The sequence below is a fragment of the Punctularia strigosozonata genome, assembly GCF_000264995.1.
Source record: "Punctularia strigosozonata HHB-11173 SS5 unplaced genomic scaffold PUNSTscaffold_11, whole genome shotgun sequence".
In the NCBI taxonomy this organism is placed as follows: domain Eukaryota; kingdom Fungi; phylum Basidiomycota; class Agaricomycetes; order Corticiales; family Punctulariaceae; genus Punctularia; species Punctularia strigosozonata.
This window is the reverse complement of record NW_006767443.1, coordinates 63,421-89,885: the sequence shown is the minus strand read 5'-3', so window position 1 is coordinate 89,885 and position 26,465 is coordinate 63,421. Positions and strand designations below refer to the sequence as shown.

At 60.2% G+C, this 26,465-nt stretch overlaps 8 protein-coding genes across 8 annotated transcripts; 5 read left to right on the top strand and 3 right to left on the bottom strand.

The window, feature by feature from the left end:
• Positions 1–8: 8 nt before the first annotated feature.
• Positions 9–2,968, bottom strand: PUNSTDRAFT_145371 (uncharacterized protein). Its single transcript, XM_007386380.1, has 4 exons — positions 2,802–2,968; positions 2,426–2,752; positions 2,272–2,373; positions 9–2,215 (listed from the first exon to the last, which is right to left on the bottom strand). The coding sequence occupies exons 2-4, from the start codon at positions 2,670–2,672 to the stop codon at positions 123–125; spliced, it is 2,442 nt and encodes an 813-aa protein (XP_007386442.1). The 5' UTR covers positions 2,673–2,752; positions 2,802–2,968; the 3' UTR covers positions 9–122.
• A 269-nt stretch (positions 2,969–3,237) lies between these two features.
• PUNSTDRAFT_115369 (cytochrome P450) lies at positions 3,238–5,500 on the bottom strand (the record flags this gene model as incomplete). Its single annotated transcript, XM_007386379.1, has 12 exons — positions 3,238–3,455; positions 3,512–3,648; positions 3,711–3,792; positions 3,852–4,032; positions 4,161–4,174; positions 4,234–4,348; positions 4,413–4,528; positions 4,583–4,734; positions 4,793–4,910; positions 4,986–5,114; positions 5,177–5,254; positions 5,314–5,500. 12 exons carry the CDS (start codon positions 5,498–5,500, stop codon positions 3,238–3,240), a joined length of 1,527 nt encoding a protein of 508 aa, XP_007386441.1.
• Positions 5,501–6,031: 531 nt separating this feature from the next.
• Positions 6,032–8,807, bottom strand: PUNSTDRAFT_145370 (Aldo/keto reductase). Its single transcript, XM_007386378.1, has 8 exons — positions 8,101–8,807; positions 7,950–8,046; positions 7,560–7,894; positions 7,424–7,505; positions 7,138–7,362; positions 6,652–7,072; positions 6,418–6,593; positions 6,032–6,357 (listed from the first exon to the last, which is right to left on the bottom strand). The coding sequence occupies exons 3-8, from the start codon at positions 7,784–7,786 to the stop codon at positions 6,271–6,273; spliced, it is 1,218 nt and encodes a 405-aa protein (XP_007386440.1). The 5' UTR covers positions 7,787–7,894; positions 7,950–8,046; positions 8,101–8,807; the 3' UTR covers positions 6,032–6,270.
• Positions 8,808–9,240: 433 nt separating this feature from the next.
• Positions 9,241–11,686, top strand: PUNSTDRAFT_106100 (uncharacterized protein). Its single transcript, XM_007386377.1, has 7 exons — positions 9,241–9,813; positions 9,886–9,990; positions 10,073–10,159; positions 10,218–10,571; positions 10,653–10,922; positions 11,010–11,139; positions 11,216–11,686. Exons 1-7 carry the CDS (start codon positions 9,292–9,294, stop codon positions 11,335–11,337), a joined length of 1,590 nt encoding a protein of 529 aa, XP_007386439.1. The 5' UTR covers positions 9,241–9,291; the 3' UTR covers positions 11,338–11,686.
• Positions 11,687–12,357: 671 nt separating this feature from the next.
• PUNSTDRAFT_145368 (uncharacterized protein) lies at positions 12,358–16,635 on the top strand (the record flags this gene model as incomplete). The annotated part of the gene is made up of 4 exons (XM_007386376.1): positions 12,358–14,190; positions 14,282–15,370; positions 15,431–15,771; positions 15,836–16,635. 4 exons carry the CDS (start codon positions 12,358–12,360, stop codon positions 16,491–16,493), a joined length of 3,921 nt encoding a protein of 1,306 aa, XP_007386438.1. The 3' UTR covers positions 16,494–16,635.
• A 677-nt stretch (positions 16,636–17,312) lies between these two features.
• Positions 17,313–22,516, top strand: PUNSTDRAFT_145366 (uncharacterized protein). Its single transcript, XM_007386375.1, has 17 exons — positions 17,313–18,179; positions 18,279–18,478; positions 18,547–18,655; positions 18,766–18,776; positions 18,886–18,904; positions 19,095–19,150; positions 19,227–19,316; positions 19,378–19,421; positions 19,520–19,546; positions 19,604–19,638; positions 19,760–20,012; positions 20,109–20,780; positions 20,846–20,881; positions 20,936–21,052; positions 21,107–21,298; positions 21,351–22,193; positions 22,250–22,516. The coding sequence occupies exons 3-17, from the start codon at positions 18,635–18,637 to the stop codon at positions 22,309–22,311; spliced, it is 2,478 nt and encodes an 825-aa protein (XP_007386437.1). The 5' UTR covers positions 17,313–18,179; positions 18,279–18,478; positions 18,547–18,634; the 3' UTR covers positions 22,312–22,516.
• A 68-nt stretch (positions 22,517–22,584) lies between these two features.
• On the top strand, positions 22,585–25,083 carry PUNSTDRAFT_145365 (uncharacterized protein; the record flags this gene model as incomplete). The annotated part of the gene is made up of 7 exons (XM_007386374.1): positions 22,585–22,810; positions 22,894–22,964; positions 23,060–23,677; positions 23,730–24,465; positions 24,523–24,669; positions 24,726–24,865; positions 24,924–25,083. The coding sequence occupies 7 exons, from the start codon at positions 22,585–22,587 to the stop codon at positions 24,987–24,989; spliced, it is 2,004 nt and encodes a 667-aa protein (XP_007386436.1). The 3' UTR covers positions 24,990–25,083.
• Positions 25,084–25,240: 157 nt separating this feature from the next.
• On the top strand, positions 25,241–26,361 carry PUNSTDRAFT_54280 (uncharacterized protein). Its single transcript, XM_007386373.1, has 4 exons — positions 25,241–25,734; positions 25,852–25,903; positions 25,962–26,049; positions 26,107–26,361. The coding sequence occupies exons 1-4, from the start codon at positions 25,281–25,283 to the stop codon at positions 26,182–26,184; spliced, it is 672 nt and encodes a 223-aa protein (XP_007386435.1). The 5' UTR covers positions 25,241–25,280; the 3' UTR covers positions 26,185–26,361.
• The last annotated feature ends 104 nt before the right edge of the window (positions 26,362–26,465 follow it).

Sequence of the window (26,465 nt, the reverse complement as noted above, 5' to 3'; positions counted from 1 at the left end):
CAATACATGTAGGCTATTTCGTATGGTACGTATATTAGGTAGACGAAACGAGCAACAAACTACAAGAGTAAACGAAAAGCAGAAAAGCAATTGTCTATGATGATATGCAGAGCACCTCATCATCATGGATCGGCCATCACCACATCCTCATCCCCCTTCGCCGCGCCGGTCCCCCCGCTGTTCGCGATCGCAACCTGGCGCTCGACGTGCAAACGCCGCCAATATATGAAAAGCTCTTTCCGTGCGTCGGACTCCGCCTCGCGCATCATCGTATACCGCGACACAGATGGCTTCCACGGCTCCATCGCACTGTGCACGCCCGACGCAAGTCCCTCCTGCGACCACAGATGCTGCGCATCTGCCGGCGTATTGTTGCGGAGCGAGCGCAAAACCTCCGGCTGAACCAGCGGATGCTGCAGCAACCCGGGATAATACCGCCCCGCGATGAGCTCAACGGCGAGCACCACGTCGTGCCCTGGCTTCACAATGGCGCGAAACTTGTATCCCACCGGCGAGGGCGGGAGCGGATTTGGTTCCGTGATCGCTGGCCGCTCGGTGGGCGAGGGCGATGCACCCGCCGACTTCGATCCTGCTGGATCTGCCGGGAGAGGGTCATTCTCCTTCTCCTTCTCCTTGCCTTTGCCCATCTCTGCGCCGTCCCTTTGAGCCCCCTCGGCCGTAGCCTTCTCCGAGCCAGGCTCCTCCCAGTCGTCCTCCACGAGTTCATAGAGTTGTCCGAACACCCTACACAACCGCTGCGCGGGGTCCTTCCCGGCCGGGGGGATCTCCACCATGAAGATACCGTCGATGCGCATGAATACGCCCCGTCCGCTTGCGCCATACTTACGCATCCCTTCCTCCTCATCAACCCCCTGCATGTTCAGCTCGCGCCGTATCCGCTCGCGTGTGCTCCGGCTCGGCCCCGCGGGCGGGAGGATGTGCGCACTCCCCCGCGGCGCGACCTGGCTCCGGTCGCACTTGATACGCACGAAGTCATCCGCCCAGATACGCTCCGCGCCCCACCACAGGCCCTGAAACCGGGTCTGCGTCACTGTCCGAGTCTGCTGCGTGGCCGCCCGCGTCAGCGGCGGAGCTTGCGCCTGTGTCTGGGTCGGCGCCAACGCCGAGATGCTCGATGGCTCCGCGAGCCCGGCGGCGTTGTGTTGGGCAGATGCGTTCATCACCGCGCTCAGCGAGCTCTCCGCCGGGGGCGCGGACGCAGTCTGAGTAACACGCCGATCGGCCGGCGCCTGAACCACTTCCGTGTACTGGCACTCGTAATCGTCCGTCCCGCCGAAGTAGCGCGCAATCCCGGACGCGATCTCAAGCGCGATCGAGTATGGAACGGCGGCGTCCGCAAACTCGGGCGGTTTCCCGTCGTCATCGAGGAGCGGGCTGAACTCCGCGAGCTTCGCCTCGTCTGGAAGCGGTTGAGAGGAGGTGATGTCGAGCAGCGCTTGAAGTATTGTGTCCGGCACGGAGTACGCCTGGTAGGGCACTACTCTGGCTGAGTCCACGATCCACTCGTAGTTGCAGCCGAGCAGCTTGAGTCTGTACACATCCCATTGAACGGTTGTCCATGGCGTGTCCTCGTCCTCGTCCTCAGTATGCGGCTTCTCCGGTCGTGACGTCGAAGCTGGCGTTGACGCGGCCTGGTCCATGCCTGCCACCATCTCCGGGTCCGCAGCCTTAGGCTCCTTCGGTTCCGCCCGTGCCTTGACCTTCGATTCCCGCGCTATCGCAGGCCACAGCGTGATATACTGCGCCTGGCGGTCTCCCACAGGCGGGAGCACAATCGGCTGGTCCAGCGCGCACCACACAAGTTCACCCTCCCTGCACCAGCGTCGCACGCGGCGGCCCTTGCTGTGATATGCGGCATACACGTCGTTCACGCGCTCGGGAACGATAACCTCCTGCGGCCCGGGGAGTAGCTTGACCTTCTTGGCCTTTGGCCTCCGACGCACCGCCGTGTACAGTTCCGGAGACGGGAGCGGCCTCTGTGCCACCTCCCGTTTTGGGCGCCCCCCTTTGGACGAGAACTGGGATGCCGGGCGCGCGGAGGAGAGACCCATGCCCTGCGAGATCTCACGTTGCGGCTTGCGGGCGCAGTACTTGCACTGGCAGTTGGTCCGGTCTAGCGTCGGGTCTGTCATGAGCCAAAGGGCGTGCGGGACGAACTCGGCGATGGAGCGAAAGCGAGCAGCATGAACAGATCCTTGAAGAAGTCCCACGTCAGTCAGAGCATAGAAAACCGAGACTTAGATGATGTACCAATGAGGTAGGGGTCGTGTCGGGGTCGGTTTTCCGGACCCTTATTATGGTCGTACATCTGGTAGCCAGCCGGCCAACTCTTGAGCACGTACTCGTGACCCTCTGCGATCCGTCATCCCTATGCAGCAACACGTAAAGTACACGCACGACTCACCCGGTAGCTCAGGCAGCTTCATGAGCAAAGCAACACCCGCACCAATGCCGCAGCGCCAGCCAATGCATGCACTCTCGTCAAGTGGGATAGGTCGCATATAGTTCACATTGCCCTCGGCATCGACAGTCTTGGTCGTGTTCGTCGGCCAGTTGCGCTCGGAGCCATCGGTACGCTTGAACTCGAGGTAATGCGGATTCGTCGGCAGCTTGCGCCCTTTAGGCGTGTTCTTCATCTTTGCGACGGACATCTTGCGCGAGACGACCGAAAGACGCTCGTTATGAGCAAAACCGTAGATGAACGAAGAACTTCAGGTGGTGGCGGCGTCTGCTAAGAGGGGTTTGGGTGAAATGGGCGGAGGTGTGGATCAGTAACGTACGTTTACGCCGCGCGCTTGAATAGACCGGTTACCGACGACGGCCCGCCAATCACCGCTTAGCCACGTTCTGGAAAGTTGTAACGTTGAAAAGAAATATCTATGCTAGGTGCTGTAGCCCTGAACAATAGGTCTGGAGCATGCCAAAAAACTCGGTTGAAGTGGAGTTGAATGCGGCAAGGTGGCGGAAGGGGAACAAGGATTTACATGTACATAAGTGTTGCTATCATTCCCACACTTGCTGGACACTCGGACACTCGTACCGTGTGTTCAACCTTGATCAATAGATCTCGAGCGTATTCATGCTTAACATTAATATCCACATCATGGTGCTCTTGCTACAAACGACATCGCAAGGTTCAATATACAAGCTATAACAAGTTCAAAAGCCCCAAACAGCTCTGGACTCGTGGTGTATAAGTTTTGAATGAACCTCACGTCACTGAGCATCCTCGAAAGACCGGATCAGCGCCGCAGCCCGTGCTGAACGGGGCTTGATCGTGCACGGGAAAGGTGTAGGATGGGTGATAATCCCGCTCGTGCGATCCACCACGGGCTCGACGACATTACCCGAGTTGTCCAGGGGTTTACTGATATCGAAAACGGCGAGGGACATTGCGCATTGGAGGAAAACGGTCGAATCCGCCAGTTGACGACCTGTAAGAAATCAATCTCTCAGCGGAGCCAGGAGGGATGAAGGCAGTAGCCCGAACCTGGGCAGATTCTACGACCGAAACCGAAGCAGAAAAGGCGGGGATCGGTCTCCGCAAGCTTTCCCTCTACTTCAATGAACCGAGATGGATCGAAGGTTTCGGGGTCACGGTACGTAGCCGGATCGTGGAGGAAACCCCTACGTGGGGCAGCGTACTGAGCCCACAAATGTGCATCAACTGAAAGTACGTCGACTCGTACCAGACATTCGGGATACATATAGTACCCTTCGGGATGAAGAAACCGTTGTGAATGTCATCCTCTCTTAGCACGTGAGGGAGAGCTACACAATGTCGATCAGCCTCGGCATCGTACTTGAATCCCAGTGAACGTTGAAGGTACCTTGGGGAGCTACCACTTGCCACCTCAGCGTCTCCTTCATGAGCGCATCTGTGTAGGGCAGGCGCTCTCGGTCCGCCAACGTTGGCAGCCGATCTGGTCCGACGACGCGATCAAGCTCCTCCTGCGCTTTCTTCTGGATGTCGGGGTGCAGCATCATTGCAAGAAAGAACGAATGATTGGTCTGCCAGTACGCGTCAATGAGTTACGAGAACGTGATGCTGACAGCAGCGAGAGGCACTGACAGAAACGGTCTGCGAAGGTGGTGCATTCGTCCATAATCCACTTTGCCAATGAAAATGCGAAGCTTACCGTGTCCGCACCACCTATTTGTAGAGTGCGAGAGAGTCAGCAGAGCGCCGAGATCGACATTATATACACTCGCCTCCGTATAGATTGATTCCTGCCCATCCCACCATGTCCTCGTCGTACGGGGCCATTCCCTCGGCAATCTGTTCAAGACATCTCGAAGTAAAGCACGGTATCGCCGTTCCCTGAGCCTACGAGCATATGATAAGCGATAGGTTTTCCGAGAGATATTTCCTTCGCTCGTCATCTCCCTACCATTCGGTCCTTCACAAAGGCGACTGGCATGTTCTTCCCGTCGTACAGAGTCTTGCGCATCTCGACCGCGACCTTCTTAAATCCCATACCCGGCAGCCACCCGGGAAGATATGCGACTATATCACAAATAAGCCCGGCTAGCCTGATAGTCGATGTGCGTATCAACTTACGCCAGGGCATTATGTCCACCACATAATGCCCGGGGGTAGTCACGTCCCCGAACTCGGCCATAACGCGCTCCACCAGGTCGATCATGGGGTCGTCTCCCACTGGGACGAGCTCGTATCCATGGGATATCTTGACGATAATGGCACCGGCCAACCTGGACAGACATACTTATAGATGAGACCGCGAAAAGCACGGGCTGTAAACCCACTCACCTGCGTAGTTCCTCTCGCAAGTTGTCCGGACTACGTGAGAGGCGATACAGAAATCGGTGGGTCTCATGTTCCTCAATAGGTGCTTGAGAGTCCAGGTTCTCCTTCCCCGCAAGCGCACCTGCGTTTAGGGATGATTGATTGATCGCATTGGATGATGACCGGTAATGTCAGAACATGCAGGGAGAACACGGACCATGAAACATTTTCCGGAACAGCCTCAGTCGATCGTTGTACGGGCTGAATATGGAGTGTTCATTGTGTCCGATGAGGTCGCATGCCATTTTCATGGATGGGCGATCGCTATAAATGTTTGACTTTTTTTCTGCACGCGTGGGCTCAGTCGTGTCTGCATTACACGCCACCAGTCCACAGTCCACAAATCACCTAGCAGCTCGACCGCGATCTTGGATGAGTTGATGACCAACATATTCGTTCCAAGCGCTTTAACCATGGTCAAGTCGCCTTACCAATGCAAGGCACATTAGTTTGAGATCGTATATGGGGTATTTTTGGGTATTCACCGAACTCTTTCCCCCAGCGTGTAAACGTCTCCCATTCATGGTCCTTCGGCAAATCGAAGAGATTTCCTATGAAAGGCAGCCCCTTGGGTCCAGGAGGCAGAGGCGCTGAAGACGATCGCGCAAGAAGCCGTTTGAGCAGATACGTGACGAAGGCCAGCAAGACCACGACTCCGGTGCCGGACAACATTGCGGAGAAGGGAGGGAAACTGTAATCTCAATGGACGGTGGCTCTTATGCTTGATATTCCACGTTAAGCTCTCCGCCTCACTGTCCCGATCGAGTTGGAAGGACATTCGGTTTTCATGCTTTGACGTGACGTGGAAGACCGGAGGCCAATCAAGAGCTTAAGGGGTGTCCGCACCGTATGTTCTTGTACATAATACGTCCAAGTCCGGCACGCTATGTCAAAATAGCGTGATCAGGATCAGATAGGCGGCCCCGGCCAAGCGGCGGTTAGGAGAATCTGATGGCCTATACCCGAAGGAGTCAGAGGGGTTATATCCTCTACAGCGTTGATGTCTTGCGGTGGTCTTCGCAACATCCGAGCGTCGGCGAGCGCGAACCTCCGAGTGGGACACACAGCCCCGGGAATTTCTGCAGCCGATCCGTGCTGAGTGAATAGAAGAGCCATATGTGGGACTGGTCTTTTTATGCAATATAGTTTCGTAGACGGCCAAGACGCAAATAGAGTAACCGGCAGACAGCACGGAATCCAGGTGGCGCGACGGGCCCGGCATGAGCATCATATCATCTGTCCGTGTAGTACCCCTTGCGGAATAATCCCGCTACAGTTTGACAAACGCTACTTATTATTACATCGGATGATATCCAAGCTACCGACAGCCCGGTAGACCGCAAATAACCGATCGACGCGGACTGATTGCTTCAGCATCCATCGACCGTCACCACGCATTGGTGAGCTTTATAAGACTAGGACCTTCCCATATGCAAACCCATCTACTGCGGACGTATCGGTTGGATCAGCGGGTCCTTGTCCAAGACGGAGTTGGCGGACATTAAGAACGAGTGCTTGGTCCCGTCGCCCTATACCAACGCCAATGAGTTGAGATTCGGCGAACGTGATCTAAAGATGGAGTTGCTTACGATCAAGTTGGTCGGGAAGCCGGGGTCGAACGGTACGATGCTCTCCAAGTACTCGATTTGCTCGGGCTTGAGCGTGATGCTAAGCGCCTCGATGTTCTGATACAAGTGCTCGATCTTCCGTCCGCCGACGATGGGGAACACGTGCGGCGTCTTCTGCATCAAATACGCGATCGCGACTGCGAAAAACGTCAGCATATGTGAACCACAGTGGTGGATTGTGGGAACGCCCGTTACCTGCTGTGATGTGCTTCGCGCCCACCTCTGCCGCGACCTTCTCGAGCGCCTTGCTTACCTTCTTCTCGTCCTCCGTCCGCTCCCAATTTGGGTCGAACGTCGTCCGGCCCTTCTCGCCCGATTCCCGCCGGCGCTGCTCTTCCTCGTCTGTGCGGATTTTGCCACCGGCGACGACGTTCCACGGCGCGAGAGCGAGGCCTGTCGTGTCAAGAGGACGGTTCTCGGTTTCTGCGTCGACGGTGTGAAAGAACGGTAAGAAAACCGGCGCACCTTCAGAACGAGCCATGGGTATGATCTCGCGCTCAAAGGAGCGTTCCATAACGTTCCATGCGCCTTGGTAAATCACGAACGGCGTCTTGCCGTGATCACGCGCGTATTGGTTCGCTTTGGATACGACCCACGCCGGCGTGTCGGATACACCCTACGATTTGCCCAAGGCGTTTGAGCACTTCCCACTCGTGTTAAGCTCAAGGTGGCTCCGCTCACGAGGTAGAGGACCTTCCCTGCCAGGACGAGTGCATGGAGGCCATTCATGACCTCCTCCACGCTCGTGTCCCAGTCCCACCAGTGCACGTAGAGGATGTCTATGTACGACGTCCGGAGTTTCTTGAGAGAAGCCTCGACGGAGACGTGCATCGACTTGACGTTGTTGCCGACGTAGTTAACCTTCTGAGCAATCGATTGGTCGCGAAGCTTGAGTCCAGACGTGTACTGGAGGATGTACGGTCGGCATCGCTTCTGAGCGAAATCAAGCCGGCGACGCGGTATCTACCTTGGTGGCGATAACGAGCTGGTCGCGGATACCCCTCTTCTCCGCCCACTCTCCGATTATCTCTTCCGACCGTTCATCTTGGCTGTTAACAACGTTCAGTAACGCGCTCACCGGGCGTCGGGCAAACGCGACTGACTAGTGGTTTGCCGTATCGATGAAGTTTCCACCCGCGTCGAAGTACGCGTCCAACAGCGCGATCGACGACTTCTCGTCCATCACACCCCAGCCAATATCGTGCCATTTGTCGCCGATGTTCGCCGCGCCCAGCTGGATCGGGGAAACATGGACGCCCGCGATTGGAGAAAGGCGGCGGTAGCGGCCGAGGTTAGTCGGAGGAGGAGGGGCGGGCGCGAAGAGGGACATGGGGGATGCTGTTCAGTGCAGTTTTCCGATCCTCCTCGAACGAGCAGTAAGGACGACCGTTGGGACATTGCGCCTTTTATCGTCTTTGAGAATGAGCTGGCGTCATCCCTGAAAGGTCCTTAGTCAGAATACTGATTGTAGCGGTGATGGAGGATTAACCCACGCGGCAGTCTCGAGACGTGCGCGTACGTGGGGCAGCAGTCTCGATATATTTTCATGTGTTGGTCTGGGGCGGTCCACCGCAGCTTCTGATGAATAAGCTCGAGGCAAGATGAGTAACGGCTGACAGAGCAACATCAGAGCCGCGCACGAACCAGGCGCACAGGGACGAGTCGGAGTGGAGGAGAGGGGCACGATGCCAGAAAGCCAACGCGTACTGATGCTGCATGCTGGACAGCTCCGTGTCTCCTCGCATACTAGTCCTTGAACAGCATTGCGACGCGCACGGTGGTACGCCGGTACGCGGTAAATTCGGAGCGGAAGATGGTTAACCTTTGCGTGCAAAGCTCATGACGGCGGGAGGACGGACGCATGAAGCGCGGTGACCTCGCGCTGCTAAGTATGACTTTCTCGCCCAGTTCCCATCATCCGAGGCCAGTTAGCAGTGTGATGAAGTGATGACCGACAATCGCGACTTGCTGAGTGTCGAGCCCGCCGCATGCGACAGCGCGCTCAGCGAGGGTGAGGACGAGGAGGGGCCGTCACCGCTCACTGCACCCGCGCCTGTTCAGGAGGAAGAGGAGGAAGACCCGGATTCATTCCTGCACGATTGTAAGGACGAAGACGAGGAGTAAGAGGAAGAGAAGCCGTCGGCCTCGGCGACGTCCTTCCGGCCTAAACCCGAGATCGCCATCGACACGCCGTCGCCGCCGCTTCCGCCTGCAGCGACCCTCAGTTACCTCGTCTTCTTTGCAGCCGAACGTGGACGAGGACGTTTCCCCGCCTCCGCCTCCCAAATCGGCTGCACGGTTCGAAGATACCACCGACGACGAACGATAATTCAGAGGACGAAACGACGTCGCTGTACCTCGCCACGTACGCGGGAGGCAGCGTCGATGTATCCATGCATCAGGGGGGGGGGGGTTCACCGCAGTTTTTGATGGATTACCGCAATAGAAGCGAAGCACAACGAGTAACGGCTGGAAGAGCAAGATCGGAATCGCGCACGAATCAGTTAGACCCACATGAGCAAGTCGGAGTAAAGGGCGTACGTACGATGGACCCAACAAACGCGTACTGACCCTGTATGCTGCCGAAAGCCTACATGTTTCCACGCGTGAAGAGTATCCCCGAGACGTCTATGGCCGGATACAGTGACATGCCAGCAAGAGGCAGAATTCGAGGCTGAAGGTGGTTGACCTTGCGCGTAGACTCGCGTAGAGTGCTCACGACGGCGTAAGCGGGAGTACCCCGGGGTGGCTGATCACATTGAGTCACGGTGACCTCTTGCCATTCGCGTACGGACCTGCTCGCCAACTCTTTCACGTATTCAAGGCCCAGTGTGAATGGCCGACCGTCACGACTTGCTGGGTATCGAGCCCGTCGCATCCGACCCGAGCTCGGCGCGCTCTCCCGCACCGTCATCCTACCAGAGCGCGCTCAGCGACGGCGCATCCAGTTTAGCAGCGTCGGACGGCACGCGCGACGACGGGGAGAGACCGTCACCGCTCGCCGCGCCCGCACCTCCTCAGAAGGAAGAAGAGGAAGACCCGGATCCATTCCTGCACGATTCCGAGGACGAAGACGAGGAAGAAGAGGAAGAGAAGCCGTCGGCCTCGGCGTCGCCTCTCCCGCCAAACCAAGAGATCGCCATCGACACGCCGTCGCCGCCGCTTCCACCTGCGGCGTCCTCGTCCTCCTCTTTGCGACCGAACGCGGAGAAGGATGTCCCTCCGCCCCCACCCCCGAAGTCGAATGTACAACCAGAAGATACCCTCGACTCCTCCTCCTCCTCCTCAGAGGACGAAACGCCGTCGTTGTATCTCCCCGCTCTCGTCCTACCAACGATGTTCCTTCCCATACCTAACGTATGTACCTTTCTCGCAAGCATTTTGCCTCTATTCGACACACGACGTTCAATCCTAAACCACCACACGCAGACCGATCCACTGAGCAACCTCCTCGCAAAGTACATCCCGCCCGAGCACCGGCCGCAACGAGACCTCACCGGTGACTGGCAACGATCCGACTTCAACGCGCTTGTTGTGAGTCCACCATTCCCAACTTGCGTTTTATTTTTATTTGGCATGGATGACATTTGATATGAACCTGCATAAGCCTCTCTAGATGACCCACAGCTGGCGTGCCCTCGCGCGCATGGCCCGGGACCGAATCGTGAGCACCAACCCGGAAGAGATCGTCCTCATCCTCAGCGTACGCCCTATACCCCTCCCTCTCCCCGACCTGACCACTCTTTCCTCGCATTCCATAGCTCTGGTACCTCCGGCTCTCGTCGCTCGCGCGTCTGCGGCTGTTCAACCAAACATCGGCCGAGCTCGCGAACCTCTTCGCCGTGCTGCACTCTCCGGGCGTCGACCGCGCCGAGCTCGCGCGCGTGCTCCCGTTCGAGCTCGAGGTCCTCCACGCGCGCGCGGCGTACTGGGCAGGGGACCACATGGGCTACCTCGACGCGCTGCACGCGCTCCTGAGGAAGTGCAAGGTGCAGGGGAGGGCGGGGGAGCTGGGGGGGAGGAAGAGGAGGGTGGACGAGGCGACGAGGGAGATGTGGAGGGAGCGCGGGGCGAGGGTGTGTCTGATCATCGCGAGTCAGCTGGCGGAGATGAAGGTGGTTACGCGTCCTATTTACCTTCCCGAATTCGCTAAACGTTGTTGGCTCGAGGCTGATGGAATGGAAACGCGTAAATAGGACTTTGTCGCCGCGACGCGCGTGCTGGAGCCGCTCTGCGCGCAGGCGGGGGGCAGCGCGGCGCTCCGGTCCGCGGTCGGGCGCGTGTACCTCCAGGCGGGCCACCTCGCGCGGGCGGGTGCGCAGTTCGCGGCCGTCGCGGCCGATCCTCGCGCGGACGCGGCGACGGTGAGGATAAACGAGGCGCTGTTCGCGTGCGCCGAGGGCGACTGGGGGCGGGCGGCGGCGGTGTTGAGGGATGCCGTCAAGGAGGATCCGGATAACTACGTCGTAAGCGGGGCTTTGGTCTATCCGTCGGCCCGTTGCGCACGATATTCACGAGCACTTTTTTTTTAAAAAAAATCCGGTTTTATGTAGGCCGTGAATGATCTGGCGGTGGCGTTGCTTGGACAAGGGCGCGTGGCGGAGGGCGTGGAGGTGCTCGAGAGCGCGTTGAGGGCGTCGCCGTCGGCTGTGACGGTGGCCGAACCGTTCCTGTTCAACCTTTGTGAGTCCGCAGCTCACACTCGAATTCCTTTGGCTTTTGATGTCGTGTCTGATCTCCGGGCACGTTCTCGCTGTAGCAACGCTGTATGAGCTGCGGTCCGCCACGGCCGCGGCGAAGAAGCGTCAACTGCTGGTTGAGGTCGCGAAGTGGAGCGGGGACGGGCTGAGGACGGCGTGCTTGAAGATGCCTGCGAACTAGGCGCGGCGTTCATTATGGATCTGCCGATGATCCTCGGTCAGTGGGTGGTTCTGCTTCCGTTTCGCTAGGGCAGAACCCGTCGGTCGTTTCTCATCGTCGCAGCCTGCTCGTCACGACGTGGCCAGAGCGTGCATGAATAGTCGCGTGCCGTAGCTTGTAGCGAAGGAGCTTGTGCATATACCGCTTGTATAATATGGCAAGTACGTGCACCGGTGGGAACGCGACGAGGACGATATTGAGCTCTCGTGACCACGATGCACTGCAGTCCTGAGTTACGCGCCGTTCATGTCATGGGCTGGATCGGGACGCCAGCCCGGGCAGACGGAAGATGGAAGAGCCTACAGGGGCCGCGGCGTGCGTGCGTGTCGGCCAGAGCGTCGTGTCTCGTGCCATCGCTCGTCTCAGTCCCAGTCCTCCGCCGCCCTGAGCGTGTCTGTGTGTCGGCGACTCAGCAATTCGCGCGCGGCGAGCACGAGTATGCCTACGTGCGCGGGCCGGATGCGGCCGATGGGACGGGGCGTGCGTGCGTTCTCCCGAGATTAGAGTGGGCGAAGGCGGGCGAGAAAGGAAGGCGGGCGATGGGCGGTGGGCAGGGGGGCGTGCTATGATCTATCTGTGTCTCGCCTTATTTCCCCGCATCCGGAAGGTGACGGGCGTTTCACAGCGCGCCGACAACCCGTCTCGGAGATGCTGCGGTTGCCACCCGAGCTTTGCGTGGTTATAGCCTACGTGTGAGTGCGGATCGATGTAGGCCAAGTATTATCATCGGCACACTCTCGTCGTGCACCAGCGAGGAGGACAAGGCGGACCCTGACGCGGCATAAAGGACGCGTGGAAGGCGAGGCAGATCGGAGATCTAAGGTTCGGCATACGTAATACGAAGAATCTCGATTACCATCATCCCGAAGAAAGGGTGCCTCGACAGAGTGCGGGTGATCGACTCACGCCTCTCCCGCTTTTCCTCTTTCACCTTCTCCTTTCCCCCTCCCCCGGCGACGAGCCGCTGACGCCCCCTCCGCCATGAACGTCGCCGCCCTCCTCCAGGACAGCCCCTCGGGCGACGCCGACACACGCCGTCGCGCCCTCTCCGTCTCCTCTGGCCAGGGCCCGACCCTCCCGCCCCTCGCCGCCCCCGCCGACCGCGACAGAGACCCGCGCGAGCGAGACCGAGACCGTGACCCGCGCGACCGCGACCGCGACCGCGACGGCCAGCGCGAGCGGGACAGAGAACGAGAGCGGGAGAGAGACAGAGACAGGGACAGAGACAGAGACAGGACGCCGTCCCAGCAACCGAGGGCGTATGGCCACCCGCACCTCCCGCCGCCGTCGGCGCTCCTCGCATCCGCGCCCAACGACGCTGGCCCGGGGCTCGCGCCGCTGGGGGGACCCGGCCAGTTCGCAGCCCACTCCCACTCGCCGCCTGGCGGCGCCGCGTTCCGTGGCCCGCCCATGTACGGCATGCTCCCCCCGCCGATGACGCAGCATCCGCACCCCCACGCGCACCCACACCCCCACCCGCACCAGCAGCACCCCCACCCTCACCCGCATCAAGTTCAGCACCAGCACCCGCACGCGCACGCGCACCAGCACCAGCATCCCCACGCGCACGCGCACCCGCCGTCGTTCGACCCCTCCCGGATCCCTCTGCACAAGGTCGCGGGGGCACCCCCGCCCTCGATGTACCACGCACCACCACCCCCGCCTGGGCCGGGTATCCCCCCGCCGCCGCCGCCCCCGCCGACCGCGCAGGCGCAGGCGCAGGCCGGGCTGTACACGCGCCCGGTGCCGGAGGCGCCGCCCCCGTTCCACGCCGCGCACGGCGCGCCGCGCCACACGCCGATGCCGCCCAGCGCGCCGATGCCGTCGGGACAGCAGGGCGGCGGCGTCGTCGACCGCAGCCCGGCGATGGGCTCGCTCCAGCGCCCGCCGTCCGAGTCCGGGCGCGCGCGCCAGGGGTACGCCGACGGGCCGCCTCCGCACTCGCACCCGCTCTCGCACTCGCATCCGCCTCACTCGCACCCGCACTCGCATCCGTTGCCACCGCAGCACCAGCACCAGCACCAGCACCAGCACCAGCACGCTCACCCGCCACCACAAGGGCAGCAGATGGGCGGCGGACCCCGGGGAGGCCACGTGTCCGACGTCACCGCCGGCAGGGACCACCGCCCGGGGTCCTCGCACGCCGCATCGGGCGCGTCGACGTCGTCGCTGTCGTCGCACCACCACCCCCATCCGCCGCCGCCGCACGGCATGCCGCCGCACGCGCTCGCGGGCGGGGTGAACGTGTACGCGCCCGGCGCGGGCGGCGCGATGAGCGAGCGCGAGCGGGAGTTTGTGGAGATGGAGAGGGAGCGTGAGCGGGCGAGGTGGGAGAGGGAGCAGCATCAGTATCAGCAGCAGCAGCATCATCATCAACAGCAGCAGCAGGCGCAGAGTCAGCAGCAGCAGCAGATGGAGCGAGAGCACGCGGGGAGGGAGAGGGAACGCGAGCGACGCGAGGTGGCGGAGATGGACCGGCGGGAGAAAGATCGGAGGCGGAAGGAGAAGCGCGAGCGCGAGCGCATCGCGCAGCAGCAGCAGCAGCAGCAACAACAACAACAACACAGTGCGGAAGCGGGGATGGGCGGTGTGCAGCCGCACCCGCGCGAGCGCGCGAAGGAGAGGGAGCGCGAGATGAGGGAGAGCATGGGGATCGGGATGGACGCGGGGTTGCCGCCGATGTTCCCCGGCCACCCGTCGTCGTCTGCCGCGGCGGTCAGGGAGAAGGAGCGCGAGCAGAGGGAGAGGGAGCGCGAACAGAGGGAGAGGCATATGCATGCGGTGTCCGGACACGCGCATCGGAACAGCATGGAGGTGCGCGTCTCTTTCTTTCTTCCCCCCTGCTGTTCGTTTCGGCGTCGGCGTCGCTCGATGGTGGGCTGATGGTGGCGCGTCTGTTTTTTAGTATAACAATAAACCGCCGTATGGGCCCGAGGCGAAGCAGGCGCCCAACGGCGTCGAGCCTTCACCGCCCGGCGCGCACGCGCACGCGCGTCCGCACCCGCACCCGCACCCGCATCCGTACCCCCACCCGCACCCGGTCCACTCGCGCCCGCCGTCGCACCGGACGCGCGCGCGATCGCCGGAGGGCGGCGGCGCGTACCCGCCCCCCGCGCACGGGCACGCGCACCACCCCCAACAGATCCAGCTCGGCCTCGGCGGCGGCGGCTTGTTCCCGCCGAACGGGTACGCGCCGGGTCCGCCGCCGGTGCCGGTGCCGTTGCCGCCGCCGATCGTGGTGCACCTGGGTACGTACGTGTGGCCGCGGACGCCGTTCCCGTATTTCTTCCCTGTGCCGCCGAAGGAGAAGGAGGCGGAGAAGGAGAAGGAGAAGGAGAAGGAGAAGGAGAAGGAGAAGGAGAAGGGACGGGCGAATGGGAAGGAGAACAAGGGCGAGAGGGAGAGGGAGAGGAGGGAGAGGGAGAGAGAAGTGAAGGAGAATCAGAGGGAGAGGGAGAGGGAGGTGCAGAGGGAGGTGCAGAGGACGGAGACGCGGGCGACGGTCGTGATTCCGTCCGGGCTGTTGCCGCCGCCTGGGACGAAGCGGGGACTGGCGGCGGAGCGCGTTGTTGGGCCGAAGGGGCACGGGTTGGGTAGGATATGGGGCGGTGGGCTCGCGAGCGGGGATGGAGACCCGGTCGTGGGCAGCGGTCCGAGGCGCGAGGACGCGCAGATGCAGGGGGAGAGGAGGGTGTATACGGACGACAGCGATCTGCTGCTGTGCGCGGTCCATTGCGGGCTCGCGAGTTGGGGGGAGGTGGCGAAGGCGAAGGCGAGGGGGGAGGACGTGAGGGTGGAGGTGAAGATCGTGAGGGGGTGGGGGAGGTACGTGGGTGGGTGGGGGGCGGCGTTCGTGGGGAGGAAGAAGAGGAGAGCGAGGAGGGGGGAGGAGGAAGCGGCTGCGGAGGAGGATGGGAGGAGGATGCTGAGCTCTGGGTGGGGGAGCGGGCACGATGGCAGTGGGATCGAGGTTATCAAGGTGGAGTACGTCAAGGTGAGCATGGGTGGATGCCCGTTGCGATGAAAAGGAGTGCTGACTATAAGAGGCGAGCAGGGTGCGGTGAAGTCGCTTGGGTTGAAGACCCGGCCGCAGCGGATGCTTGAGTACGCGCAGAGGCGGGCGCAGATGTTCGGAGGCGCGGTGTTGGACGAGGATGAAGGACATCTGGGGAAGCGCAAGCGGAGTACTGGGCGGGAGAGGAGTCCGACGCCGCCGCCCACCTCGGAAAAACTGGCGGAGAGGGCGCGGAAGAGGCAGAGGAGATTGCCTAACGCCGCGGTGCTTGAGCCATTAGGCGAGGAAGACGAACGCATGGAGGAAGGGGAGGGCTGGGAAGAGAGCTGTAACCGGAGAGGCATCGTCTGGGGCGGTGCGAAGGTTGGGTCGGCGCCTAGGTAAATCAGTCCGCATTCTTTCTTCTTCGGTCGCAGGTAGCTGACTTCATTTCGTCTTGGACAGGTTCGTCTATAATCCCGACGCGCTCAAAAACGCCATGTTCCCGCCTGTGCGACTGCAGGCGAATGGCGAAGAGGTCGCAGTGGACGAGAGCAGGGCGCCGCCGCCGCCTTCGCCTTCACCGATTGTGCTCGAGACGGAGTCCGAGCGGTTCGTGGTGCGGCCGAGCGGGCCGCGCAGGTGGACGATCGAGGTCGAGGAAGACGCGCTTGCCGTTCAGGACGCGCCAAAGCCGACGACGCCTCCTGATTCTGAGGCGAAGGCGAAGGCGACCGAGGAGTCGGCGCCTGCGACAGCGGAGGAGACGCCCGCCGAACCCGGCGCAGCGGGACGATCGGAGGCGGACGCTCCCCATGCCGGTCCGTCGTCTGAGTCGGGTCTGGGCCCTGGCGTCCGTGTGGGGAAGATACCGGGCGACGACGTCATGGCGGTCGACGACGATAAGGCCGGTGCGATGACGCAAGCTGAGTCAGAGGCAGAGAAGAAGGACGAGAAGCCGGGAGCGAAACAGGAGGTCGTGGACGATAGCGGGAGGCGCGTGCTCGTCGAGGAGGTCGGGGAGGACCGCGTGAGGTTTTTGTCTGAGGGCGTCGCGATTGCGTTGGCCGATGGGACCGGGCGGGGGTGTTTGATCGAGGTGCGGACGTGGACGTTTGCTTGAACGGTATCTATCCGCTATAGGGTCTTAAGAGAATGAGGTTCATGCATGCAGATTTATGTATTTTCTATTCCATGGCTACGTTGCGCTGTGATTCATGGACGACCTGATTTACTGTAATCGCATCCCTGCCGTACGATTTCCGAACGGCCGCCGAAGTGGTATTGCCAGAGGGTGTCTGCTCAGTGCTATAGTGTCGACTTTTTCGTCGGCGAGAACGCACTCCATGCCCGAGCGTTTCTTTTTTTTTTCCGCTCGAGAAGTCGAGCAGGTGGTGCCATGTGGGCTGACGGATGCATTCGGTGCGCCATCATCCGTCCGCTGGCCACACGTTCGGAGGTATATCGATCAGTGGCGGGGGGTCCCTTCCCATTTCCCCAGCCCGTTTGTGCAGATTTGGGCGAGTCGGCGTCGATGCGGGCCCCTCCCTGTCTCACCGGCGACGGAGGCTAGTTCTCAAGCGCGGTTTAACTTTGGATGGCTTTTTTTTGCGACGCGGTGAGGAGACGTTGCGAGCCCCGCCGCCTCTCGCCTCCGGGGCCACACTCGAGCGCATCTGTGTAATCGCGGTGTGGAGCGCCAGGTCGTGCGTGTGCGGCGTGCCTGAGCGATCGCAAAGCCTGGGTGTGGGTCTGTATGTACCCGGATTCGGCGTGGGAACGGACGCTCGGGTCGGAGGTTTCACCGCGACGTGCACCGCACGGGGGTCCGCTTGCCATCGTCTGGAGGGGATCGCCAACAAGCTGGGGCCGACTGGGTGGCTTCAAGGGGGCGAGGCCGTGGGTGTGGCAGCCGACGACCAAGGAAATCCTCCTGCCTCCTCTCTCTCCTCGCTGCACACACCACGGCACACTCGAGTCCGAGCTGATATCCTGCTGCGGCCATGTCCTGGCTCCCACCTGTGGCGCCACCGACCCTCACCTCGTCCGCTGCCGGCGAACAGGAGACGGAGACGGAGACGGAGTGCGCCCAGCCCGAACGGACGGAGGTGCGACACAAGCAGCGGGAGGGAACGATCGCCGCACCGTCGCCAGCACGGCCGGGCATCGCCGCCGCCCCCGCCGCCGCCAACATCCATGCTCGTACGACTACCGCGCTGCCGCCCTCGCCGCCGCCGACGGTATCGACGCCCGACATCGACGCCCTCCTCCCGCCGCCCGTGACCGCCTTCCGCGCGGGTCGCGGCGCCTCGTCGAGCACGCTCGCGCCCGAGACCGGGGGGCCGACGAGGACGAGGAAGTCGCTCCGGGTGACGCTCGAGGAGGAGACGCGCGGACGGGGGGGCGGGACGCTGCGCGTGCACTGGGCGCGGTTCAAGCGGCGCTGGGGCGAGGGCACGCTGCCGAGCGAGAGCAGCGTGCACGATCAGAGCACGGGCGCCGGATCGAGCAACGTCGCGCCGCGGCGGAGCGGGGTCGGCGAGCGCGAGAAGAACGCGGAGGGCACGGAGGAGGAGGGGGAGGGGGAGGGGGAGGACGAGGAGACGGTGGACGATGTCGTGGTGGACCGGGTGTGGGCGGAGGAGATGCGGAGCAGCGTGACGAGCGAGCATGGGCAGAGCCAGAGCAGCCCGCAGAAGACGCCGACTCAGCCGCCCGCGGTGTTGAGCGTGACGGCGACGGCTACGGACCACGAGAGCGACGCGTACGGGTTCTGGGGGAGCTGTCGGGCGCTTGCCGTCTTACGATGGTGGGTCTCTCTCTCTCTCTCTCTCTCTCTCTCTCTCTCTCTCTCTCTCTCTCTTTTCGTTTCAGCGTGACCTACCACTAACTCACGGCGTCCGACTAGGCGACTCTGGCCTGCGGTCGCCCACTTTTTCTACAACCGGTTCCTCGACTCCAAGGCAGAGGAGCACTACCGGCGCGAGGCCTGGTTTCACTCCAGGGGCCTCGCGATCTGGTCCGCCGTCTTTTTCCTCGTCAACTGGATCCTCGGCGCCGCCCTCGTCCCGCATCCGCTCGTCCTCGCCGATAAGATATTCTACTACGGTACATCTCGCTTTCGATACTCCTCAGCCTTGCGGAGATATCTCACCACTCGTTCGTATACACCCCAGGTGCGGCGCCGGCGCTGACGGTCCCCCTGCTGCCCATGGTCGTGTACGACTTTCCCCGTTCGCATCCAAAGGTGTATCAATCGCTCCTATGCGTCTCTGCTTGGTCTTGGTGAGCAGCTTCCCCTCCCCAAATCCCACCCCTGCCGCCCACGAGTATAGAACGGATCGCTGACACGGATTGATGCGCGCGCGCTCGATTTATCACGGTCCCTGTATCAGATCATGTTCATGTGAGTCATTCTCGCTTTATCCGTAATGTGGCCCGGTGGGGCACACGTGCGCATGCGGTGAAGGTCGGTTGCTGATTCGACGAGCGCCTTCCACGTTTATGCCATATAGACGGTGGTGTGGGAAATACAAGTGAGTCTTTTTTTTGGTCTTTACGATTTCCTCTTTGTCGCCGTCTTCGGACTATTCGGGGATGAGTGTTTCCGCGGGCGAATCGCCTCCTCGGATCGCCGCAGGAGGGTGCGCGCGGAAACCCTAAACCTTCGTCTCTCTTTGTCCGCCGAGGAGGGAAGGGAGTTCTGATGTTCTTTTCTTTTGACAGTCCAAAGCATATGCACTTCGATTGTGGGACGAAGGACTTCTTGGCGACGTTTTAGTAAGTTCAACCCCGTTCGCACAGCGGCCGCTGTTTCCGAACGCCATGGAGCTGACGATATGGTGGACCGGCGCAGTTATACGTCGGCGTTGCAGACGATTGCGCTGTTCGGGCTGAAGATGAACAGGTTGCCGGCGCTGTGTGGTGCGCTGTTCGTCTGCGTTTCGTAAGTGCTCTCGATTTTCTTTCAAGGTATTTTCCCGCCCGAGATTGAGTCGATGACGCAGGATGTGCGCGTTGATCGTTCCCGATCGAATTGGATGGATACGGAGTACGTCCACCCCCCTCCCCCCTCGTTTTCCCTTCGTTTTCGCTGCTGTCTTGGCCTTGGGATATGTGCGTGCGACTCTGACCTCTTTTTTCGGATAGATGTTATCAACTTTGTGGTATTCCAAGGCACGTCCCGTCACCGCTCCAGTTTCGGTAAACTGTTCCTCATCTCCGCTGTTCCAGGCTTCCTGTTATATGTGCATTATATGCGAGAAGTGGTGAGCACGGGGACCCCTCCCTCCCTCTCCTGCTGCGTCGCACGCCGTAGCTAACAATACCACCCCCCTTTTCTCTTTTCTTTCTTCTTCTCTGCTCGCTCCATCCGGTCCGCGTGCCAAGTCGGAGCGCCGGATGTACAACCTCCGCGACCAGTTGAAGATTCAGTTCCGCGCGACGCAGAAGGCGCAGGTGAACGAGCGCAAGGCGGCGGACTCGAAGCGGCGACTGACGTCGTACGTATTCCACGAGGTGCGCGTGCCGCTCAACACGGCGCTGCTCGCCGTCCAGAACATAGACGCGGGCGGGGTCGTGCCGAAGGAGCACGAGATCGAGTTCAGGGCGTTGGAGGGGAGCCTGAGCATGATGTCAAAAGGTGGGGGGGCGGGATTTTTCTTTTCTTTTTCTTTTCTTTCTGTGTTCTCAGCAAGGGCTCATCGGTGTCGACGTCGGGCGTGGGCGTTTTTTCCAGTGTTGAACGACGTGCTCGATTTCAATCGGATGGACGCGGGCCGATTCGAGAGCGTGCATAAGCCGTACGCGTTCCATCAGGTCATGGAGGGCATGATGGTCCCGCTCAAGATCGCCACCGATGCGCGGGGGCTGGAGCTGGTCACCGAGTTTGACCGGAGCATCGACTGGGTGGCGAAGCGGGCGGCGTACCAGGCGATGGGCCACGACGACGCGACGGTGTCGCGCATGCTCGCGGAGCGGGCGGAGGAGGGCGGGGTCGTCGTCGGCGACGAGACGCGCCTCCGGCAGGTGATCACGAACCTCGCGAGCAACGCGACGAAATTCACGCATACCGGCGGGCGGCTCACGATCCGGACGACGCTCGTGTACCCGGAGGTGCACACGCCGTACGGCGTGCAGACGCAGGTGGGTACGCCGTACGCGCGCCCGGAGCCGGACGAAGGTGACTACTTTGGGGCGCGCGCGGGGTCGGGGAAGGCGGAGAGCCCGGGAGAGGACGACGAGGGGGAGGTGCCGATGCGGGGCGCGCTCCCGCTGTCGCATAGCCACCTGAGCCAACATAATCTGCACCACGATCGGACGGCGTTGCAGTGGATAGTGGTGAGGATCGAGGTGAGCGATACGGGGTGCGGGATACGCCGGCGGGATATGCAGCAGAGCAAGCTGTTCTGTAAGTCGCGGTGCTGTGGTTTTGGGATTGGGTGTGCGCGGCTGACGGATTCTCGTTCTTCTCAGCGGCGTTCAATCAGACCGAGATGGGAAGGCAACAAGGTGTGTTTTGACTGCCAGGACATGGACCAATCCGGATGCTTAACGTGAACATAGGCGGCAAAGGCACCGGTCTTGGACTGGCGCTTGTCAGGCAGATCGTCAAACTCTCGGGAGGCCGATTGGGCGTAAAGTCCAAGGTGAACGAGGGATCGACGTTCTGGGTTGAGCTGCGTGAGTGGGAACCTGGTTAGTTTCCAGGCCAGCAGAACTGAACTCGCATGCCAGCGCTGGGCGTTGGAAGCAAAGCTCTCCAGTCGATGGATCCGTTGTTCATGGAGAACGATGCCGCTGCGACCTTGGAGCAGCAACTACTCGATCCGAACGAACAATGGGCAACGAAGACGGACCCGAGGCAGAAAATCACGCAACCGCCGCCAGGAGCTGTACCGTCGGCCCTCACCAGTGTCATGGAGCAAGGTTCGGCATGTATCAAAATGATGATTGGTAGCCGATTGATCTACCTTCACAGGAGGGCTATTCGAGCTTGGGACGAATCGTCGTCAATCCGGTATCGTCACCCGTACGATCGGCGACCCATCCACGGGCACCGACGTGTCCCTTCTCGTGGACAACTCCGATGATGCCCTCGATCCCAGTTCTCCGCCAGGCTTCTCACATAGGTCATCCTCCTCGTCGAGTATGAGCGCTATAGTTCGCCCGGCCCAGCCGCGTCCGAATTTTGTCGAGTTGCCGCGCCCCCCGAACTTTTCTGCGGACAGTGACGCGACAGCCGTCGATCCGTCCCCGGCCGGTTCGGATCGATCCAAGCTGACGGACCCTCCGCCTTCCGCCACGACGAGCGTGTCCGCAACGCCGTCGTTCGAAAAGGGCATGCACGTGCTCGTCGTAGACGACGATACCCTGACGCGGATGCTCATGAAGCGCATGCTAATGCGGTTAGGGTGCCACGTGTCGACGGCGGAGAATGGCGAGATCGCGGTGGAGATGATCACGGGCGGCTTGCGGCCTACGCCGTCGTCGGAGGGCTCGTCGAAGCGCATCGGCAACGAGCCCGGCAGCGGCGGGGAGGACAGTGGCGGCCAGGAGGGCCGCTTCGCGGCGGTGTTCCTCGATAACCAGATGCCGGTGTTGAGCGGGATACACACGATCGCGCGCCTGCGTGAGGCGGGGCGGAAGGATTTCGTCATCGGGGTAACGGGAAACGCCCTCCTCGGGGATCAAGAAGAGTTCCTTGAGGCCGGTCAGTTGTTTGCTCCCGATGTCATGAGCGAGGGCTCATTCATTGGCCCGTTCGTCGGCGCTCCCCTTATAGGTGTCGATCACGTCCTGACCAAGCCGGTTCTGGAGCGAAGTACGTGTCTCACCAGTCGGATATGGTTATTGGCGCGCCGCTGACTGTGGCGTCAGGTCTTCGCAATATGCTCGTCCTCGCGGACGAACGTCGAAAACGCGCGGTTGCGCCTTCATGAGGTTTTCATCTTGTTTTTGGGGCTCTTGAGCGACATGGTCAGGTTCTAGGGTTACGTTCATACGCGTTGTGGTATATATTGCTTTCATTCTCTCTTTTAGGGACATGGACGCTCCATTTAGTATGCTATCATCTAGTTGCAGTCGCACCATACAATCATGTACACTTCCATCATCGCATGCACATACAAGTTTTTACTCGTTTCTCGCAATACAAGGCAGAGATAGTGCCTGCATCTGTTCGATTGGTGGTCCTCGAGGCCAGCCGCACTTCAATGGAACGTGGAAACGAAGGTTCGGCGCTTGCACCGCTCTACCAGGGCCCTTTAGTCCTGTTTAGTCTCTTGACCTCGGACTCTCACTACCTCTCCACCCACCACAAGGGCTCGCGGCTCGCCATGGAGACCCCTCAAAACACTGCTAAAGCCCACGAAAGCGAGGCGGAGCCGTTCCCTCTCACCAACTTATCGCGAACCGGAAGCGGGGAAGACCTCAGCTCTGGTGCGTATCTGGCTGTACACGGCGTTTAGCTCTCATCGCTTATGTCGGTGCGCTCTATGCTCGCATATGCACTTCTACTTCAGAACTGCAAGTGCCGCGTAAACGGGAGCGGGAAATATCGCTGGAGCCCGCCACGCCACAGTCTACTACCCTCGTACGTCCAACCTCATGTTCGTGGCCATATCATGCGATCGGCGCGCGTTATGCACTGCACCCTGGCGGCGATGAGTCTTATCTGGTTTGATATAGGATATGGAATCACCCGGAAAGGAGCGACGCGTGCCCGTGAAGAAGAACAAGCTGGACGCAACCGAGGAGGAGGATCCTCAGGATAACGGCGTCGTGACCCCACCACGTTCCCGCTCTCGCTCATCGTCAGGGCCGGACGTGGCTGCCGAGCTCGGCAAATCTCCGCCCATCGAGTCGAAGGTACGGCATATCAGCCGCAGGGTGGAAGATATCACTTGGAAAGATGGTGTTCCGCAGGAAACGTGTGTCCAGGTGGATGTACAGGCCAACGCGGGCGTCGACACTCCTGCCGTACTCGAGGCGGCTGCGGACATTGCTTCTGTGCCCGGTTATGTCCAGCCAGAGACCAAAGATATCGATATCCCGGACGAATCGCAGCAGAGTATCGTACACGAGCCACCTCAACAAGAACAACCTCAAAACCAAGGAAGTAGCACGGACGAAGATGAGAAGATGGAAAGACGGAGGAGCTCTGAGTCCATCACTGGTACCAAGAGGCAACGCGAGGAGCCCGATCAGGACGCCAATCCACGCGAGACCAAACGACCCTCTCCTCCGCCTGATGAGAACCCTGCGACACCAGCGCCTGCACCGATCCCTCCTTCAACGCCCAAACTGGTACGCCGATCCTCATTATTCTCAATGAACGCGCTGATAGCAGCCCCAATAGAGCGGTTTCATGGCTTACGCCTCCTCCAGCTCCCCATTCTCGTCTGTCAAGGGCGCACCCGTGTTTGGCAGCACCAGCAAACCGAAGTCTACTCCGACATTCGGTGCTCCGTCCCCTTTCAGACCCGCTGCTTCTGGAACCTCGTCGCCTTTCGCATCGGGAAACGCGGTCTCGTCACCTTTCGCCTCGGGAAACGCGACTCCTTCGACGTCGCAGACGGAGAGCCTGAGGCCCGCGTCGCCAAAGCCCTCCACCGCCTCCAGCCTGTTCCAGAAATCCGCTTTCGCCGCTTTCGCGTCGCCTTCCTCCCCGTTCGCATCCGTCACGCCCTCACGATCTCCGTCTTCGGGCCCCGCGCGACCGAAGTCCCCCGTGAACAGAAGCAAGTCCCCGTACGGCGACAGAGCGAAATCGCCGTCTGCACGAATCAACGCCAAGGCGTCAGGCGCTTTCGCGTCATATGCGACGGGCGGATATATACAAAGCCTTGCTGCGGCCAGTCCTCTGGCCGCAACTCCGAAGAAATCGAGAGCAGGTACACCGGCGGAGAAGGATCCCTCTGTCAAAGCTAGCGTGCTGTCAGCTGGTGAGGACGAAGGCGCACAAACTGAGAACGAGGAAGGCGAGGAGAGCCCGAAGGAGACCGCCTCGTTCGGCGAAAAGCTAAGAGCTGGGAAAGATCAGGAAGACGAGAGCGAGAGTGAGCGGTCCAAGGTGGAGCTGAGCGAACAAGACGGTATGTCTCACATTCCTGTATTCCTAAAATGGGGATTTTTGTTGATTCTTCGGCCAGTGCCCACCGGCGAAGAGGAAGAAGAAACCGTATACCAAGTTCGAGGCAAGTTGTACACACTCAGCCCAGAGACGCAATGGCAAGAGCGGGGTACCGGCATGCTCAAGCTCAATGTATTGCGGGTCGATGGCTCAAGCCCTCGTCTTGGTACGTTGTTTCTGATTCCGAAGGTGCACTAGGCGGCGCGCTGATAGGTGCGGTAGTGATGAGGAAGGAGGCGGTATATTCACTGCTGCTAAACATCTCCCTTTTCAAGGGCATGCATTTCGCCTTAGCACAGGACCCGCGGTACTTGCGCTTCAGTGCGCTCGAAAACGGGAAAACTGTGCATTACAATCTTCGAGTGGGTTGCATGACGATATATGTGTGGTTGACCTACTCTAACGCCGTGGACATCGCAGGTGTCGAACCAGAAGATCGCCGAAGAGCTGCTGGAGGAGATCAACGCGAATATCCCTGGCTCATAGTTCCTAGAACTCGCGCTTTCGCTTCAGGATTCTCCGTACATGTACGATCTCTAATATGCCAATCAACGCGTTTCTGCTTCCGCCTCTGCAATTGGGCCTATGACGGTTATCCGAGGCGTGGGAATATATGATTTGAGGAGCCGCTGCGGTTCCGCTATGCGTGCCTCCTAGGCCTATACCTTACCTTCCCTCCACTTTACCAACTGCATCCTTCTGTCTATGCTTCTACGATAATTTCTACGAACTATGACCCCAGTTACATCCACCCCTGCTGTCCCGACCACCAGGAAGATGCGTTCCAGCGCGCACTCCCTGACACAGCGAAAGCTCTCGGACTCCTTCACGGCGACCAAGCGTTCAGCGTCTAATGCTTCCTCAAAGCAGAAGCAGAAGGCTGAAAATATCTCCGGTTCCGTCATCAACCTCACCTCGGACAGCAGCGATGAAGAGCAGGAGGTTGAAGATAAGCCGGCCAAGCGCTCAGAGGAAGAAGTTGCTGCTGCTCCTGCCCCCGCTCCCAAGCGCCGCAAAATCGCAAGGGATACTTCCGCAGCGAATGTTGCGGAGAAGCTGCAAGCTGCACAAGGGAAGAAGGCGAGGAAGAACGGGGATGCGGCGCCTCCCGCATTGAATGAGAACGCCAAGCAACCAGCTGAGGGCAAGCTTTTGGAGCTCAAGCACAGCGATAAGAAATGGAATAAAGCGTTCAATGCCGCGAAGGCAAAGAATGGACACCTAGCAACCAGTGAGTCCTTTTCTCCTTGCGGTCGTTCATGCATCATCATATGCCTGTTATATGCGCATATATGATAGGGTTGCAGCTCATTGCGCCTTCTACATAATACTGACATACTTTCGGTAGTCCACACCGAAGGCCAGAGCAAGGTTGCTCATATCCTCCGCTCATTTGACCTGTGAGTGCATCATCAACCATGTCCTTGAAAAGGCTCTGACCGTTCTTCTACCAAACAGGTCCTATGAGTATGGCCCATGTGTAGGTGTTTCCCGTCTCGAGCGTTGGGAACGCGCAGAGGCACTAGGCCTCAACCCACCTCCGGAGGTATGTCTCTCGATATCGCCGGTAATTCGACTGAAGACTGACGCGCTCTGTCCACAGGTCCGCGACATCCTTACCACCAGGCAAGGTGTCGAAGCGGATGAACTCTCGCAATGTGTATTCTATGGCGAGGTTTGAGGCTGCATGCCCTTCGTACTTCACCGGCTTCTCACGACGGACCACCATCTCTCGGTATTCTCGCGACACATTATTTCACCCGTACCTGTATTATATACCTACATATTTGCGGCTGCTATGAGAAGTATCCTGTCGTCTCCTGTCATGTATTGTAGAGTAGGTTTGAATGCATCATGCATATACTCACCCTCGTTGCTGCTTGCTCAAAGTTCCTCGCTGACCCCTTGTTTCACAAGAGACCGCTGCTTGCCAGCATAACGCACGGAATATAACCATACCTC